At 38.2% G+C, this 19,241-nt stretch overlaps 1 protein-coding gene across 1 annotated transcript; it reads right to left on the reverse strand.

Moving 5' to 3' along the window:
• Positions 1-8,225: 8,225 nt before the first annotated feature.
• Positions 8,226-11,772, reverse strand: LOC138328796 (plasminogen-like). Its single transcript, XM_069275533.1, has 3 exons — positions 11,300-11,772; positions 10,145-10,558; positions 8,226-8,725 (listed from the first exon to the last, which is right to left on the reverse strand). The coding sequence occupies exons 1-3, from the start codon at positions 11,487-11,489 to the stop codon at positions 8,490-8,492; spliced, it is 840 nt and encodes a 279-aa protein (XP_069131634.1). The 5' UTR covers positions 11,490-11,772; the 3' UTR covers positions 8,226-8,489.
• Positions 11,773-19,241: the final 7,469 nt, after the last annotated feature.

Raw genomic sequence — 19,241 nt, forward strand, 5'->3', positions numbered from 1 at the left:
TACCTCAGTTATCAGGCTGCGACCTTTTGGGAACCAACATATTGGTGCCCAGCGGAATGAGTTTTTTGACCAATTTTTATGCAAGTCACAGCAAAGAAATACCATTGCTTCCGATGCTTCAACATTTGTAACATTTTGTGTGGAAACAAATTATCCGATGAATTCAGCGCACGTGCACGAATGCCTTACTTGTGAACGCAAATCATTTATATCCGGCGAAGTTTTCAATGGTCGTCGGAGTTTCTCACCCGCTAGGATATCTGACAAAATGTGGAATGTTCACTGAAACAGTGCTTTGTCATGTTGAATCTCAAAAACACTTGTAAGGTCTGGTCTCCAACACACATAAAAGTTTATCCACATCCAACGCCTCCATTTCTGACAGATACTGAAGTAAGTATTGCTCTAGTAGCGCATCATGGAGGCTCATTATAGGACTTTTGAATTCAACGCCCATTTCTTCTTTAATGTCACCGCTTTCGTTTTGTTGGCGGATGCTGCCATCAGGAGAAACTACAATGAAATGCTTGTAATGTTTGATCACCACGCATCTTTCCTCGTAGTATAAGCATTTGTGGGAATAGTGCTGTTAGATTTTTGGAAACCAGAGTTGATGCAGCATGAATTTCAAGCTCAGTCCAATAGTTCGTATTACTCTGATTTTAGGGTCGCTCAACGCTCCTCTATTCATCAAACAATTTGTCAAAATGGGCCTGCTGTCTTCGAAGTGTATCTAGTCCGCAGGCCCGATATATGGTACTTCCGGAAACTTTCACTTCGTTGCGTATGTCATGCCATCGCGGTGTTCTTTGCTTCACTTTCCTGGTGTCCTTAGTTTTGTTATTCTGAACTTCAGAGATTGGATAATAGTTATCCAGCATCGTTACAGAAACTTTCTTTTCGAGGACATATGGAGATAGAGGTGTTTTGGCTGCAAGTGAAGCCATGTACATACAAAGTTGGTCGATATGGCGTTCGCACTGCTCCAGGAAGCAACCGATGTCGTACAAAAAGGCTTTGATTGCACTTATTACATAAACTAATTGCCCATTACGCCAGTCAGGACCTGACCGCTCAATCAACTTCTTCATATCGTACTCTTTCTGCGGTTTTGTTTTACGAGACTGTTAAGCGTATTTTGATATCAGGGGCTCTAACTTTCTCAGTTTCTGTACCGTAGGGACTGGACGTTGCGGAGAACTGACACATCAGGTACAATAAATCATTGGGATCAAAAGACCTTCGAGATAAATTTCCAGATGTTACTTGCGCCGTCGTTTTGAAACCTGACATGAATCGGGTAAATGTTCCGCCGAAATGTCGCCATCCCTTTGTTTGTTTGTTTGTTTGATTAATTAACTTCCTATTAACAGCTATGGTCATCCCAATTTCCAGAATTTCTTGGTTTCATCTTAATATCTTATACCCGATTGGTCATCCAACCTTTACAATCTTACTAACTGATTTCACAGTCGGAAAGCGATGTTGTCGAGAGAAAACCTGTCTTCATGTTTGTTTGTTTGATTAATTAACGTCCTATAAACAGCTATGGTCATGTAAGGACGGCCTGCCATGTATGCGGTCTTCATGTACGAGTTGAAAAAAAATGAAGGAAATGTTTTAAATGCCACGTTTCCTTAGTTCTTCTATCACGGTTGGAGCCAACTTCACCATTTCCTCAATCTCTTCATTTTGTGTAGTGTCTACGGAGGGGCTCTGTAGTTTCTGGTTTTGTTGAATGGGTGTAAGACGTTCAGGGGATTCTAATAATGGTGGTTGCTGTTTTTGTTGAATAGATGTAAGATGTTCAGTGGATTATAATAATGGTGGTTTCAGGTTTTGTTGAATGGGTGCGAGACGTTCAGAGGAATTTAATACTGGTGGTTTCAGGTTTTGTTGAATTGGTGCGAGACATTCAGGGGATTCTAATAATGGTGGTTTCTGATTTTGTTGAATGGGTGCGAGACGTTCATGGGATTCTAATAATGGTAGTTTCTGATTTTGCTGGATAGGTGAACGATGTTCAGAGGATCTTAATAGTTGTTTAGGGCTTGGCGGTGTGTACTGGCTTGATAAGTTCGCATTTTACTCGCTTCTTTTTTGGAGATATTGTTGGAATCTCCACTTCCGAAACGTTAACAATAAAAGTATTGCTTTCACTTTTCCTTCTATGAAGATTTGAGTTGGACTTTCCCTTTACCATAAAGGAGTTAGAAGTTTTTTTTCACCTACAATATGCAGTCATCTTCAATTATGCTAAATAAAGTGTTAACAACATCATTTTGTTTTGTAGGTTTTAACGACATCATTTTATCCAAATCAAAGAGAACACGTTTAAACAAGAATACTATACGCAATACAAAATAAAATACCTATTATTTCTAATATATGACATAAATAAATCGATATTTACAACATGCATCATCATAAATACGTAGATATCTGTCTTATTTACAAAACCAATTTTTGATGTGTAAACGATATCAGGCATCGTTCCGAAATTGTGTTGGAATGTTTGAAAAATGAATAGATTTGACATTTGTTACAGTTATCGGAAGATATATTGGGTACAGTGCAATTGCTTTATTAACCAAAATGTTGTTAATACTGCCTTTAATATGCATAAACTTACCACGAAGCGATCTGTTTTTCAGCCATTTTGATTGCAACTACAACCAGGTATGTGACGTAGTCCCCCCCGCCCCGTGTAATCGTACGTCAATTAATAAAACAAAAACAAATAAGTTAGCATTGTCAATTAAATTAATTACGTTTATCAACACAATAACAATAGAAATAAAACCATTAAAGCATGCGCCCGTACTTTGGCCAAAACCAAGAGCAACTATTTCGCTTTGTACAATTACATATGATTATCATCTCCTGGCGTACATTTGTGTGGAATTAAGAATATTAACAAATAGCGCTAGTTCTATAGCAGTTCTATATGCAATAGTTTTGGTGTTTTTTTTCCGGGTATTTATTTGTTAGACGTCTACTAATATTAATAGACACAGATATACATTTGTATGCATTCATACCTTTGACCCTATTTCATGGTCTTACCTATATCCTATTCTTTCTATCCGGCTTTATTATACCTAACATCTCCCTTGACACCGACTCACTTTTGGCCTTCGGTTGAATGCTCGCCCCTGTGAGGTAGGCAGTGGGTTCTATCCACTGGCCGAGACACACCAAAGTCTATAAAAGTGGTAGCTTCTGCTCCTGCTTAGCTATCAGTATAATGGTTGGGGCGTGTTGCCTGGTGTCATGCTTCAATGATATAACACTATAAAAAGGCAAATGTTCCACTATACAAGAAGACTCAACACGAATATAACGAAGTCTGCGATAACACACGCCATGCACTTCATACACGCATCAGGCCGCATCCATGGGAGGCAGTCCTTACATGACCCTGCTGTTAATAGGACGTTAATTTGATAAAAACAATCATGCTGAGCCAAAATGGAACACTCTTAAAATAGGCGATACAGATGTCAATTTACAATCTAACTAGAACTGTTGTCATAGTAGATCAATTTTGTTTGTTTGTTTGTTTGATTAATTAACGTCCTATTAACAGCTATGGTCATGTAAGGACGGCTTCCCATGTATGCGGTGTGTTGTGTGTATGTTGTGCGAGGTGCGCGCCTCGGGAGACTGCGGTATATTCATGTTGTGTCTTCTTGTATAGTGGAACTTTTGCCCTTTTTATAGTGCTATATCACTGGAGCATGCCGCCAAAGACACCAAGCAACACACCCCACCCGGTCACATTATACTGACAACGGGCGAACCAGTCGTCCCACTCCCTTTTTGCTGAGCGCTAAGCAGGAGCAGAAACTACCACTTTTATAGACTTTGGTGTGTCTCGGCCAGGGGACAGAACCCAGAGCCTTCCTCACAGGGGCGAACGCTCAACTCAAGGCCAAAAATGAGGCGGTGCCAAGGGAGGCATTAGGAAGGATAAAGTCAGTTAGGAAGAATAGAAAAGATAAGATCCTAAATTTAGTCGCCTTTTACGATCATGCAATAGGGGCAGCAGGTACAATTCTAACGCCCTACCTGCAGGGCCACGGCTGATCAAAATGGTTCCAAAGTTGTCATAACTCGCATTTTATATCGTGCAACTTACCTTAATCTGTTATACTGTGATAAAAACACATATTGACGATACATGGGAGGCCGTCCTTACATGACCATGGCTGTTGATGGGACGTTAATTTATCAAACAAACAAACAAAGCCATACTTGTGTAAGTTGTGAACTAAAAGGGGTCACTTCCAGTTGTTTCAAATCCGGAGTTGAAAGGTAAATAACAAACGGAACGATATTGAAAATGATTTTCAAAGTTCTTCACATTGACGATGTACAAATGAAGTGAATAAAATCAAGATCCTAAGGTTTACATTTGAATTTCGTTTCAAAGTTGTATTCCGTTGATAATAATTCTAATAATGGTATATACTAGTTATGGTGAATACACGAATAATTTATACAAACTACAAAAAAAGTCAATCGGAATATTTAAAAGGTTATTGATAGCTATTGTAAACAAAACGACTTAAAATGCTCAGAAACTAATTAAACGCGCACCTCGCACAACATACACGCAACACTACGCATACATGGGAGGCCGTCCTTACATGACCATAGCTGTTAATAGGACGTTAATAAATCAAACAAACAAACAAACAAAAAGTAATGATTAATTGTAGGTATAGAGTTTTAAATTTCAAGTGTCAACAAAATATCATAACACTTATTAAGTAATTATAACATAATTATCACAATTAGTGTGTTTTAACTTAATCGTGTTTGTTTAAAGATGCTTGACCGCCGACAGAGCATACACGATACTCATCATTTGAACAGTAATTGGTGTTTGAACAGTAATCATATATATATATTTCTAATTAACACAAAAAATAACCAAAAAGGATTTCTTTTGCTTTTGGTGAATGCCGTATCAGTACTTGATACCAAATAGGACATAGTGCCACGGGAATTTTTCCGGGATGCAATTAATTATTTTAATAGTTTTATCTTGAAGTAAAATTAGAAGCTCGAACTTTTCAATGGTGGTAATGGTGTAAAGTAAGTAACTTTTGTAACTGAAGAAAAATACTGATTTGTCTACTCCTGTTTTTGATAGAGAAAAAATACCATTTGTCAGCGGTGGAGTATCTTTAAATATGCAGCATTTAAAAGTTGTATGTTTTGTAACTCTGCGAACATATTTATATCATTTTAATATTATTTTAGTCCACTAATAGATAGACTATCATGAGATCAAATGGTGGGCTTAATTTCTCAGAAAGTACTGACGGGATCTTTCTTAAATTCCATATGTAGGTTACCTGGGATCCTAGTTGTGCTATTGCATTTTGGGACTAATTGGTGAATAGATTTGCTGCTATCCCTCGATCTTCACTTTTGATATTAGAAATTGAAAAAGAGAGAACGACCCCTATCGTCAGGGACAGACTCACTTGTCTGATGCCTTATAAATATTAGTTACACCACAGAATTTAATCACTTTACAATTACTATTTTGGTTGTAAATAAAATGTCAACGGAAAAGATCGTCTTGATTTTTGAGCATGAAAAATACGGCACATACAGCTTAACAAATTGATATGTAATCCCAGTATCAATCGGAAATCCAAGATGGCTGCCAGCCACATACGTGTTAATATGTAATGGAATGGAAGGTTCAAGTCACGATGCCCAAGTATTGATCCGAAATCCAAGATGGCCGCCACATCCTTGTTAATATGAAATGGTATGAAAGGTTCTAGTCACGTCGCCCAAGTGTTGATCCGAATTCCCAGATGGCCGACACATCATTGTAAATATGAAATGGTATGGAAGGTTCAAGTCACGATGCCCAAGTGTTGATCCGAAATCCAAGATGGCCGCCACATCATTGTTAATATGAAATGGTATGGAAGGTTCTAGCCACCTTGCCTAAGTGTTGATCCGTAATCCAAGATTGCCAACACATCCTTGTTAATATGAAATTGTATGGAAGGTTCAAGTCACGTTGCCCAAGTGTTGATCCGAAATCCAAGATGGCCGCCACGTTCTTATTAATATGAAATGGTATGGAAGGTTCAAGTCACGTTGCAAAAGTGTTGATCCGAAATCCAAGATGGCCGCCACATCCTTGTTAATATAAAATGGTATGGAAGGTTCTAGTCACGTTGCCCAAGTATTGATCCGAAATCCAAGATGGCCGCCACATCCTTATTAATATGAAATGGTATGGAAGGTTCTAGTCACGTTGCCCAAGTGTGAGCGTTCGCCCCTGTGAGGAAGGCTCTGGGTTCTCTCCCCGGGCCGAGACACACGAAAGTCTTTGAAAGTGGTAGTTTCTGCTCATACTTAGCGCTTAGCAAACAGGGAGTGGGATGACTGGTTTGCCCGTTGTCAGTATATTGTGACCGGTTGGGGTGTGTTGCTTGGTGTCTTCGGCGGTATGCTCCAGTGATACGGTGTGATGTAGACGTTCCTCCGAGAACCTTCAAATGTGACCAAGACCAGCGTGAATCATTATTGCTGTGTCACCTAATAGTTAACTAAACTTCAACATGTAGATCTGAAGTCGACTCGTCGTGGATTCATTCCATGTAATGTCCATGGAAAGTGAAAGTACAGATCTACTTACACCATGACGTGTAGTTCAAAATGAACTTTTGTCTGTAACCACTGTGTCTGTCTCCGGCACTGACATGTGCCTGTTCCAGCATATTATTCTACAACCTACAAAACGAACATGCTTGAAAGATTTCTACATAGTGTAACCTGAGGCTACATCGTTACCTAGACACGTGAGTACTCGAGTTGTGTACTGGGCCCACGGGTCGCGTAGTGACACTCTACATGTATTAATCAGTTTACACATATTATACGTCGAGATCTGTCACCGATGGACGGCCACAGATATAAATATGAACTTTAAGTAAAACTTGATATTTTACCTGGCTATTTAAAGCTTACTCTTTCTTGTATGCTAGTTTTATTGTTGTATCTATGTATAGATACATATTACATATATTGTATGTATTTATTGATGTTTTGAATACTAGTCTTCAGTACAACGTACTAAGGGTTATCCTGTATATGCTATTTGACTGTTAATAAATGTTATTTTTATGTAATTCTCAGCCTTTATTGATGCTTTAATTGGTTTCCGCAGTTCTACCCAGCCCGGTGTGCTTTAGTGTAAATAGGTTAATTAAACATATATACCATTTTCGCTTAATGGGGATTTCTGGCCGTAACAGGACTGATCGATGAACAAGATGGCCGACGGCCCGCCATCCCAAGACAAATTATAAGGGTCATTGCTCTATAATTATCCGGATCTTCCTCACTTTATTTTTTTTTATTTTTTGTACATGGGTTTTATAATACCTAACGTACACTCACCCCACAACTATGGTGTGAAGGTTTGCCACATTCTTTTGAGAGTTGGTCCGGAGTTCGGGCTATAAAGAAGCTTAAAACAATAATTTACCAAATGAATACTATGCCATCATGATTTTAATAGTTTGTTTGTTTGATTCATTAACGTCCTATTAACAGCTATGGTCATGTAAGGACGGCCTCCTGTGTATGTGGTGCAAAGTGCGTGTTTTGGGAAACAGGAGTATATGTTGTGTCTTCTAGTATAATGGAACTGTTGCCCGTTTTATAGTGCTATATTACTGCAGCATGCCGCCGAAGACACCAAGCAACACACCCTACCCGGTCACCTTATACTGACAACGGGCGAACTAGTCGTTCTTTGGCGTGTCTCGGCAAGGGGACATAACCCAGAGCCTTCCTCACAGGGGTGAACGCTCAACTCAAGGCTAAAAGTCAGGCGGTGCCAAGGGAGGCATTAGGAAATGTAAAGTCAGTTAGGAAGAAAAGAAAAGATAAGATCCTAAATTTAGTCGCCTATTACGATCATGCAATAGGGTCAGCAGGTACAATTCTAACGCCCTACCAGCCTTCCCATCGGAGCGGGGACGGAATCGATGTACATTGTAGAATGCAATGTCATTTGCGTCTTTTGTATGTATGTTTAACAATTTTATAACGCCGATTCTGTTTTCCGTCTATCGCTTTTATTTTCTGTCTGTGTCTCTTAGATACCGTTGAAAAATAAATTGTAATTCATGATGGTGAGTTTGTGGTTTTAACCCTTCTTCTTTCAAGTTTTCGAAAATTCTGTTTTCCACTTTCTAATACACAATGCTACAATTGTAAGTTGAAGAAAACATTAATATTTTAGTCTATTTGATTGTTTAATATTGATACAAAATGATTTGCCCTACTGTTGTATTGTGCCAATAGTCGTATGACCGTTTAGGACCATGTGCTTCTTGTTCAGCAGTTTCCTATCTGCTTCAGGACAGCAGTGATATAGCACTATAAAAGGGAAAGAGTTCCACTTTAAGAAGACATAACATACAGGGTTTAAGCAGATGGGTCTAGGTACATGGATCAACAGGGCAAAAGCTATACAAAGTGCTTGGATCTTTTGTATAGCACCATGGTTTATTAAGCTCCTCAGTCATTTGACACCAGTTTTCGAGGTCACTCCGTCCATGGAAATGACCAGGAACATGTGGCATATTGCTGTCCCACCGCTGACACGGGATACCATTTTCCGTACAGGACACTCGACCATGGTAAGTATGACTTGTAGCGTTGTAACAATCCGTACCTGAAAATAAATGTATACATGGAAAATTTGAACATCAGACCTCATTACATTATACATTTCAAACTTAACACACAAATGCATTCTGATTGCTATGGTTTTACTGTTATGTTGGCTGAGGTCATTTAAGGAAAACTTCCATTTTGTGCAGTGTGTGGATGTATGAATAGCTTGGGAGGTTCAGATATATTCATGTTGTGTCTCTTTGTAAAAATAATAATGAATATATTTGTATGTTTGTTTGATTTAATGAATGTCCTGTTAATAGCCGGGGTCATGTCAGGACGGCCTCACAAGTATACGGTGTGGTGCGTGTATGAAGTGCTTGGTGTGTGTTTTGGAAGGCTGCAGTATTATGTTGTTTCGTGTATAATGGATTTTTTGTGCTTGTATAGTGTCTATATCAATCAGACAGACAGTGATCGGAAACTACAACCTAATGTTGAAGCAACTACTTGTCAGAAGAGTATGTTATTTGTTTAGTTTCTTGATATCTTTGAGACCCTCTACCACCCTCATTTGTTTCGCCCTTGTGTCGCCTATACCGCAAAGACGACACATAGGTACCACTATGTCGGCGTCGATGTTGGTGTCATCCGGGAAAAGGTCTCCGTGGGTAACATTAGTGTTTAATGTCCGATTTTAACCACATTTTGTACATTGCTTTATATTAATGAGATAGCGGATTGGTTTGATACTGTTCAAAATCCGTCAATATTTGCAAAAGTAAGGGATTTTAAAATCAAAAACAGATAATTTCTTGGTTTGCTGTAAATAACTTTTGTATTATGCGATTTCAACCAAATTATGTATGTTGCTTTATATCAATGAGGTATTAGTACTAAACATGTATACTGATTCCACGAAAACTCAAAATTGGTAACTGCATGAATTCAGATCATAATGAGTTCTAATTAAATTTCACTTGCTTAGGTATGCAACATAAAATGAAAGCAATATTAGATAAAATGTAAAACTTCAAAAGATGGGTCCAGATACTTAATTGATAACAATATTTTCAACTGTAAATAACTATTTCATGTAATGTTTTAAACTGTTGTGCAGGCGTTTCTTGTTTATTCAAAATAAATTATTTAAACAATTAAATTTCAATTCCAAGTATTTATGTCTATTAGCTATTATCAAGTTGTTAATGCACCAGTCAAATGGTTCACGTTATAAGGTAGCTGTTAATAGGACGTTAATAAATCAAACAAACAAACAAACGGTTTGTCAGTGTGTCGGTGAGCAAGTATATTATAAACTTCTGCTTGATTTACGATTTGCAGTTTTTATTTAACTTTCTATTTAAGTTTGATTTGACAGGAACCTATAGATGCTGCAATTGCAAAACGGTTTGTAAAGATCGCACTGTAAGATAGTTGGGTTGTTCTATGTTGATATTTCCGATAAATGACCTACCTGAACATGAAACGTTTGCTGTTGTCCAAGTTTGAGTTGAATGAACACATGTAGACACAGGACAGCTGGATACGGGTTCTTCTGTTGTGTTGGATGAACACTTATACAGAGCCGTATCAGCGTATCGCCATATAGTATTGATCTTTATCGTGTCATGTTCAATGTCTGGTGGAGGTGGACATGAAGGGAGTTCCTCAACCGGACAATAATCCCATCTGATCTCTGGATCAGTTGTGTAGCACCAAGGGCGGGTTTCGCCGTCAATTTGACATCTATTCCCCAGATCACTCCGCCCCGATAACTGGTTATGGCCGTGGGGAAAGTCGGTGTCCCATCTCTGGCAAGTTACACCTTTCACAGTACATGTTACCCCGCCCTCGTAGTGACGGGTACTGCTGCTGAATATATCTTTCACTGCAAAAAAGCATACGTTAAGAATTTTTACTCTTAGGATTCTTTCGGCGTTAGATCTAGTTGAATAGTTTTCGGACCCAGGGGCCGTCGTCTTCCAAAAATAACGTCGTGTTGCATTACGTGACCAACATCAGCGATACCTGTACAGATCGGAACATCTCGAAACTATCACGTGACCAACACCGGCAATACCCGTACGGATTGAAATAAATTGGAACAGATTTCCGAGCTATTTCAAATGTTTACGATAAAAAGCAATGTGCATACTGAATTAATTAATAATTTTGTGAATACTTTAAAAACGTTTTTATATGACTGAAAGAGAGAACGGCATAATACAACATTACAATATCAAACACAGACCACTGACAAATCTATCCGGCAACCAATTTGTCATGTAGGCGATAAACTAGTAACAAACACTATAAAAAGGAGACAACACGATTATACCCTTGCAAAGCTACACACGCAACAAGCCGTACACCGGGTCGTCAATCAATGATCATGGTTGTTATCAGTGCATTATTGTAATCAGCCAAACAAAATCAAATATTTTTGAGGTCCTTGAATTTCCACAATGACAAAATCATGAAAGTTTTCCATGGAAGAAAGTAAAGTTCTCAAGTTGAGTTGAATGATTTCCTTTGTCATCTAGATCTACGATGGAACTTGTTTGTTTGATTTTATTAACGTCCTGATCAGTGGGTACAATTCTAGCGCCCTACTGAGCATACTTATTACCTGAACAAGACGCAGGCTTGTCCGTTATGCGTTGGTTGCACTTCACCACTGGGCAGTTGTCAACGACTTCTGGATCTGTGAATTCCACACATCGGTACTTTCTCATTGCTCTACCTCCAGCATACGTACGTTGTAGAGTGTAACCTTTAAGGTCAGGTAATGGGCATTCTGCAATTAATGAAATTATCATTTAGGTCAGATAATGGGCAATATGTAATATTTCAATATACATGTATTTACATATCGCACGTCATTTAAAATATATGTACAAAATAGCACGTTAATTAATCAAACAAACAAAAATGTACAGAAATGAACACACACCAGTAAACACAAACTAAAAATTATTCCACAAATATTTATCCAAATTATGTAAAAAAAAATGTGATTAATTAACGTCCTATTAACGGCTATGGTCATGTAAGGACGGCCTCCCATGTGTGCGGTGTGTTGCGTGTATGTTGTGCGAGGTGCGTGTTTTGGGAGACTGCGATGTATTCATGTTGTGTCTTATTTTTAGTGGAACTGTTGCCCTTTTTATAGTGCTATATCACTGAAGCATGCCGCCAAAGACACCAAGCAACACACCCCATCCGGTCACATTATACTGACAACGGGCGAATCAGACGTCCCACTCCCTGTATGCTGAGCGCTAAGCAGAAGCAGAAACTACCGCTTTGATAGACTTGGGTGTGTCTCGGCCAGTGGACAGAACCCAGAGCCTTCCTCACAGGGGCGAACGCTCAACTCAAGGCCAAAAGTGAGGCAGTGCCGAATGGAGGCACTAGGAAATATAAAGTCAGTTGGAAGAAGAGAAAAGATAATATCCTAAATTTCGTCGCCTTTTACGATCATCTAACGCCCTAACTGCAGGGCCAAAATTATGTAAAACCGGCCTTCTAAGTAGCAACATCTTTTTTATGTAAGACTGTCCTTTCATTGCAACATAAAAGGAGTGAAACGATGGATTTGCTCGGTGTCACTTTAAAAGGGTAAAATGTTCGACTATTGCGATGACATACAACCAGCAGATCGCAGCTTCCTTAAACATTACACGGGTTTCTAATGTGGGAGGACGTTCTTGACGATAATGATGCATGAACAAAAGCACGATTTTGACATCGAAAAACATTTGTCATAAAGATGCTCAACCTCCGACGAATGGCATATTTTGTTAAACTGCTTTGTCCGTCGTCGTGCACCGTCCGCCGTGCATAAACGTTTCATTCAAACGACTTCTCAATAACCGAAAGGCCAATGGTACTGATATTTGGCATACAACATACTGGTATGAAGGGCTACCAAGTTTGTTCAAATGAATTACCTTAACATACATTCAAGGTCACAGGGGTCCAATAGGCTAAACTATTTAAACGATCTCTTGTGAATAGCTAAGAGGCCTAGAGACTTGTAGCATGTTTGTATGAAGGGCTACCATATATACTAAAATTAAAAGTTCGTTGTATTGCCTTGTTTAACACTACTATATTATTTGGGGTGTTGCCAATTGTCAGATGACCGTGAAGGCATGCTAACATCTTGTTCTTTATCAAATATAGGAGCAGACGAATTAGGAGACACACCGAAGTCTATAAAAGGGGCAGTTTCTGCTCCTGCTTAGCGCTCAGCACACTGGGAGTGGGACGACTGGTTAGCCCGTTGTCAGTATAATGTGACCAGGTGGGGTGTGTTGCTTGGTGTCTTCGGCGGCATGCTTTAGTGATATAGCACTATAAAAAGGGCAACAGTTCCACTATACATGAAGACACAACATGAATATACCGCAGTCTCCTAAAACACGCACCCAGCACAACATACACGCAACACACCGCATACATGGGAGGCCGTCCTTACATGATCATAGCTGTTAATATGACGTTAATTAATCAAACAAACAAACAAACACAACACGAATATACTGCAGCGGCACAGGAAAAACATTCACACAATGCACAAATATAAGATCGTCCGTAAATGACCCTAATGTCAATATACCAAACCATACTAAAAGTGGATTTCAAAAAATCCTTAACACCATTTTAAAAATAAAATTTCTTTTTGTAGAAGCGGTCTTTCCTTCATCGGAATTACCACTGAAAAAAGGGTATTTCAAAAATGAAATTTAGTTTGTATAGAGTCATAATTTGTTTGATTAATTAACGTCCTATTAACAGCTATGCTCGTCCTTCCATGTATGCGGTGTATAGCATATATGAAGTGCGAGGTGCGTGTTTTGGGAAACTTTGGCATGTTCGTATTGTGTCTTCTTGTCTAGTGGAACTATTGCCCTTTTTATAGTGGTATATCACTGAAACATACCGCCGAAGACACCAAACATGTGTCGTCAACATTTTCATGTTCATCATGTATATCATTTAATTCCAAAGAACGATATCTCAGTATTGCCCATCTACATTACATGCTTGACCAAATAATAAAACATTTTATGAGGTTGAAGTTTACTTACCGTTCAATTTAAAGTACTCAATGCCGCCTTCTATTTCACAGGAATTACCAGATGCATTTTCCATGATCACCTTGCATTCGCCACTGCGGTTATTGTACGAGAACGCTTTATGATTGTTAATATCACAAAATATCGCGCACTGTGTTGGAGATTGGAATATCTCTCTTGCAACCACAGATGCATTTGAGAGACATAATATGGACTCATAAGAATTACCAACGTTTTCAGCATTAGTTAAATAGAAAAGAAAGCACACAGATAACGCAAATCTGTTCATGTTGCACTACCATTCAAGATGGATTTGTATATACGGTAAATCGTGTAGCGTTGTGTTTAGGTGACGAGACTCAGTCAGTTATTTATGTAAAACACAATTAGATACGCGTCATAAGTGCTTTTCATCTACTAATAGATTCATTAAAAAATCATTGATGTACAAAACCTCAACTAGAGTGTGAAAATGTGCCGAAAGACACGCCCGGTCTGACTATAAGATATTATTGAACCACCTCAAGAATACCCACTGTTCGTTTTAGAACTAGACCAGCTAAGTGTAGTGTTCCTTACTAGATCCTGTAGTCTGCAGCCCACCAAACCATACAAACACATACCGCATCGCAACACATTGCACACATAGGTTACCGTCTTTAAATGAACCTGGCTCTTTGATAGGATGTCAAACCTAATAAAACATACTATGTTTACCTGAATTTATATCGCATTTTGCCTTTACGATCGAACATGCTGTCTCTTAATTGGACCCATTTGTTGTTTTTTAGTTACTTCATTTGAAGTTTTCCGACCACTTATTAATAATTTTAAATAACAACAACACAAACCAATGTTAACATTGTATAAGTTCCGGTTATGACGTCATCAAAATGGCCGCCATCTCGAATTTCACTAAAAATTGAAACATAGTCATAACATTTTTCAAGTGAAGTAGACAAATGAGGTATCAAAATGACCACAATAGAACAACAAATACATATTAAGACCAAATAATCCAATATATGTAGTGATTTGTGCGCAGGAAATGAAAAAAAATAGGATTTTAAGCTCAAAAATGGTAATTTTTAAGCACATTTTTCATTTTTGGCTTGACGCAGCAAAAATCTTTCCCAACAACAAATTATTATTCGTAATCAGTTATTTGATGTTTTGTTTGTTTGATTAATTAACGTCCTATTAACAGCCATGGTATCAATCAGTAAAAACAACAACAAAAATATATAGAAATGCAAAAAGAGAAGTATTGTTATATCATCATTCTGTTTACAAAACATCATCGGATGCGTATAAATGACATATGACTGTTATTTTTTCCCAAACCTTCGACTTTACAGTTTCCTGGTGTGTAAGAAACCTGAATAAAACATTGGCTATTGACCATTTAAATCTTAAATCTCAAATTTCAATTCAAAGTTGGCTAAATATCTAAGTGGGACATCAAAATAATTCATTTTCATGTTCGAAATTTTGTAGACTAGTAGCGTCTCAAACTATTATTACAACAAAACGCCAACTAATAGCTATATGGTATCAAATTAAAACTGAAATAAGCCTATAATTCCATAAATACCATGATACTTTCCAAAACGTTTTTTGTCTTTTAGAATGAGTACGTAAGGAAATGTCAGATGGTTACTACTGTGTCACATATTTTTTCACTAGTTCTTAGTCTTCGATGGCGATGAGCTGATGTGACATTACATTACCGGGTTACCATCGTGGTTCTAACTTGTCAACCTCAATGGCCAGAGTTAACATAAGAAACATCGGCTTCAGGGATGTGGAAGCTCTTCCTGTTTCAAACCTAGTGATTCGCATATCGTATATGATGTTCCCCGGCATGATGGAAAAGACACCAGCTCCACATTCTGCGAAGGGTTGAGCTGGTTCCCTTAATTCGTATATAGCACAATTCCTCATTCTTGTGAACCCTCTGCGACCATAGATGACACAGGTAGATTCTTTGGGGTCATAAATGAGTCTGCAGTGGAGTCCCACTATTAGCCAAGTCTGGAAAGCACTGTAGAGAACTTTTTTCTCGAGTCTTCAATGGTCTCTTTACGCATACACCAGATGCGACATAACCAACACCTTCAAGTAAGTGGGAAAAGTCAGACCAATTAAAAACAGTTAACATTTATAGCCTCATTAATGACCTCGATGGTATCAACTGTGCCATTTATGGTCGCACGAGGGTCCACAAGATTGATGATGGTACTTCATACAAATTATGAAGCTATGTGCTAAGGAGAACCAATTCCACTATTCGAAGAATGTTGATCTGGTGTAATTTCCATTACGCCGGAGAAGTCTGAAACAGCATATACGATATCTAAGAATCTGAGGGAGAATCTAAAACTGTTGTTCCTGATATGAACTCTGGCCATGGATGGGTCATGAAAGATGACAGGCTAGAACAACGCTGGTAATGTAATCTCATATCAGCTCATCGACATTAAAGAAGACACTCTGGCTTTCGACGAAGTTGATACTGATATCTCGATTACTCTGATTTGGACTACCAGCTACCAGACATGCCGAGTCTCTTCAGTGGATAGAGTAGCGAGGCTAGAAAGCACACACAATGATAAACGTTATTATTAAGAACTAGTGAAAGAAATATGTGATACTGTAGTAACCATCCGACACATTGCTTATGTTATTTAAGGGAAAAACCATGAATGTGCTCATTTTCAAAGACATAAACGTTCTAGAAACTGTTAATGATATTAACGGAAACAGTAGGTGTTGTGCTGTAATAATTATTTTTGGGACGCTGCTAATCTGCAAAATTTCAAACATGAAAATAGATTATGTTAAACTGTGAATTGACCCACCTAGATATTCTGTCAATGTTTTCTACTTATAAATCTTCAATAGTCAATATTCTATTTAAGGAAATCTGTTAATACACCAGGGAACTGTATTATCATCGTTTTGGAGTTCGAAAAATAGCTTATGCCCATTATACGCATCCGGTGATGTTTTGTAAACCTAATGAGGGTATAACAATAATTCTCTGTTGTATTTCTATTTATTTTTGTTGTTGTGTTTACAGATTGACAAAAGATCAAATAACTGATAAACGAATAATCATATTTAAATCATTTTTGCTGCGTCAAGCCAAATTTGAAAAAATTGCTGAAAATTTACCATTTAAAATGTCAATGTTATGACTATTTTTCATTTTTTAGTGAAATTCGAGATTGCGGCCATCTTGATGACGTCATAACCGAAAGTTCATCCCAACTTATGCAATGTTAACATTTTCATTTGTGATCAGTGGGTCATAAGGGTTAAGGAAAATATTGGTTCGGAGGTTTTGGGGGTGCATGTGGGACCCTCCTAGCCCATGGCCTATAAGTTTTGTCCAAATATGCATGATCGTAAGAGAAGACAATTTTATCTTCCTAACTAATTTCATTTCTCTTTTGTCGCTCTTAACAAACTTATGGTTTGGTTTAATTGTAGCATTTGTACTGTACGGAAGACTCTGGACCTGGACATACTATCGTTTACATAACTAATAAGAGTTCTATTAAGCTCTTAGTTCAGACTAAAGGTAACGACAATGGTTTCCATATTGTCAGAGTAATATGACCAAATGGAATGTCCTATCAGGCGTCTTGGTCATTTCAGCGTGATTGCGTTATATTAATAAGGCTTTCAATGATAAACAACACTAAACTACTGCAGTACGCGAAAATACACGCTAACTGACAACACATCTCAATTAGGGGAGTCATTTTGTGTAGTATTAGCAGTAAACAGAGCGTCCAACATAATCAAACAAACAGAGTATGCACAGGACTTTAACATAGGCATACATTGTTCAAATTCAAATTTATTCCATTGTTCACAATTATAGCAATTAGGACATATTTTGATAAAAACTAGAACTGCAAGCCGATGTAATACACCCCCATTTCCTCTTATTAGAGGTGTCAGACTTGTTCTTGACAAAAATATCATGTTCCTCGGAAATTTCAATCTGATTAAAGTACTGATCCTTGTGTCCACAGGATCTGACAACATCCCATAAGGGATCATGTTCGGATGAGTTTTATACCACCTGATCCTACTTCCGGTAATGATTGACTAGAGAACGTGTCATCGAGGCTTCGGAGCTTATATCTACATACACATATTAATACTCCGCAGAAATGGTCCACCTTTCGTGAAGGACATTATCAACACTGGTAAATATACTTGTGTATATAATTGTGACTTTCAATGTATTTGTGACATTAATTTAAAGCCATTAACCTGTTCTCTAGCGCACAGCACGAGATTTACGGGAGTCATATTGCACGTACTCAAGTATTTATTTGTGTGTACTTTTACTCAGTGTCAAAATGAGCACATTGATACTCTTGTGGCTGTCCAGGACCCACAACAAGTGGATGAAATAGTCAGACGTTTGATGGATAATGATTTTTTTAAAACTTCACTTCAAACGGCCCTCGGCATTACAGATCTTAAACACCATGTCAGTAAAGTAGAAGCCATGATTGACGACCTTGAACAATATTCAATGCGTAACTGCCTAAAATTCCATGGCATTCCTGAATCTAAGGAAGAGGATACCGACCAATTGATAATAAAATCATGCAATGAGACTGGGTGTCATGGTCGAGTCCTCAGTTATCAGCTGCTCCCACAGGGTGGGGAAGCCTAACTCAAATTACCCCCGGGATATAATTGTGCGCTTCATTTCTTACAGAGTACGAGCCCTTGTTTATGAAAAAAGATTTGACCTTTTTAATAATCGAAAGCTAAGGAATGAAAATGGCAAAATCCCCTAAATGAAGCAAAAACGAGAATGGATGTTATTGCTAAGGCAAGATACTTGAAAAAGCAAAACTTGATTTCTGGCACTTGGACCCAGGATGGTAGGATAGTTGTAAGAGGAAACGATGGCCAAAAATCTACTGTTACTACTTTTTCTGACCTTAGAGCCTACCCGGACCCTCCTCCAAAGACCCCCACCAGACCCAGTAAAACGCAGAACACTTAAATTGTTCTACAGATACAGCCTGAGTATGTGAACGTGATTTGCAAGGACATGGAGCTGTCTCAAGACTTCTGACTTTAAACATGACATGGAGCTGTCTCAAGACTTCTGACTTTAAACATGTACCTTAAACATGAATATGATTATTATACTATATCATAATTAAATGTACTTTAACCATTTAACTGCCAACGGGCCGATTTGGGCCGATCATACCAGGCCCTGACTGCCAAAGGCCGATTTGGGCCGATCGTACATATGCCCTGACTGCCAAAGGCCGATTTGGGCCGATGGGGATACATTTATTTTACTATAAACACATATTTTAACCTAGAGATAGAAGAAAAGACATAGAACATGATTATTGATAAAATTGCATTTACTGCAAAATAACGGTGTACTGACGCCATCGAAATGATGACGCCATTGACATTAGGACGTCATGTATC

Source organism: Argopecten irradians, chromosome 8, assembly GCF_041381155.1.
Source record: "Argopecten irradians isolate NY chromosome 8, Ai_NY, whole genome shotgun sequence".
NCBI classification, from domain to species: domain Eukaryota; kingdom Metazoa; phylum Mollusca; class Bivalvia; order Pectinida; family Pectinidae; genus Argopecten; species Argopecten irradians.

Coding starts and splice junctions, on each gene's coding strand:
- LOC138328796 (XM_069275533.1), bottom strand. CDS start 11,489: ATGATAATTTCATTAATTGCAGAATGCCCATTACCTGACCTTAAAGGT. Junction 10,559..11,299: donor CAAGCCTGCGTCTTGTTCAG/GTAATAAGTATG, acceptor GCTTTTTTGCAG/TGAAAGATATATTCAGCAGC. Junction 8,726..10,144: donor AGCAAACGTTTCATGTTCAG/GTAGGTCATTTA, acceptor ATTTATTTTCAG/GTACGGATTGTTACAACGCT.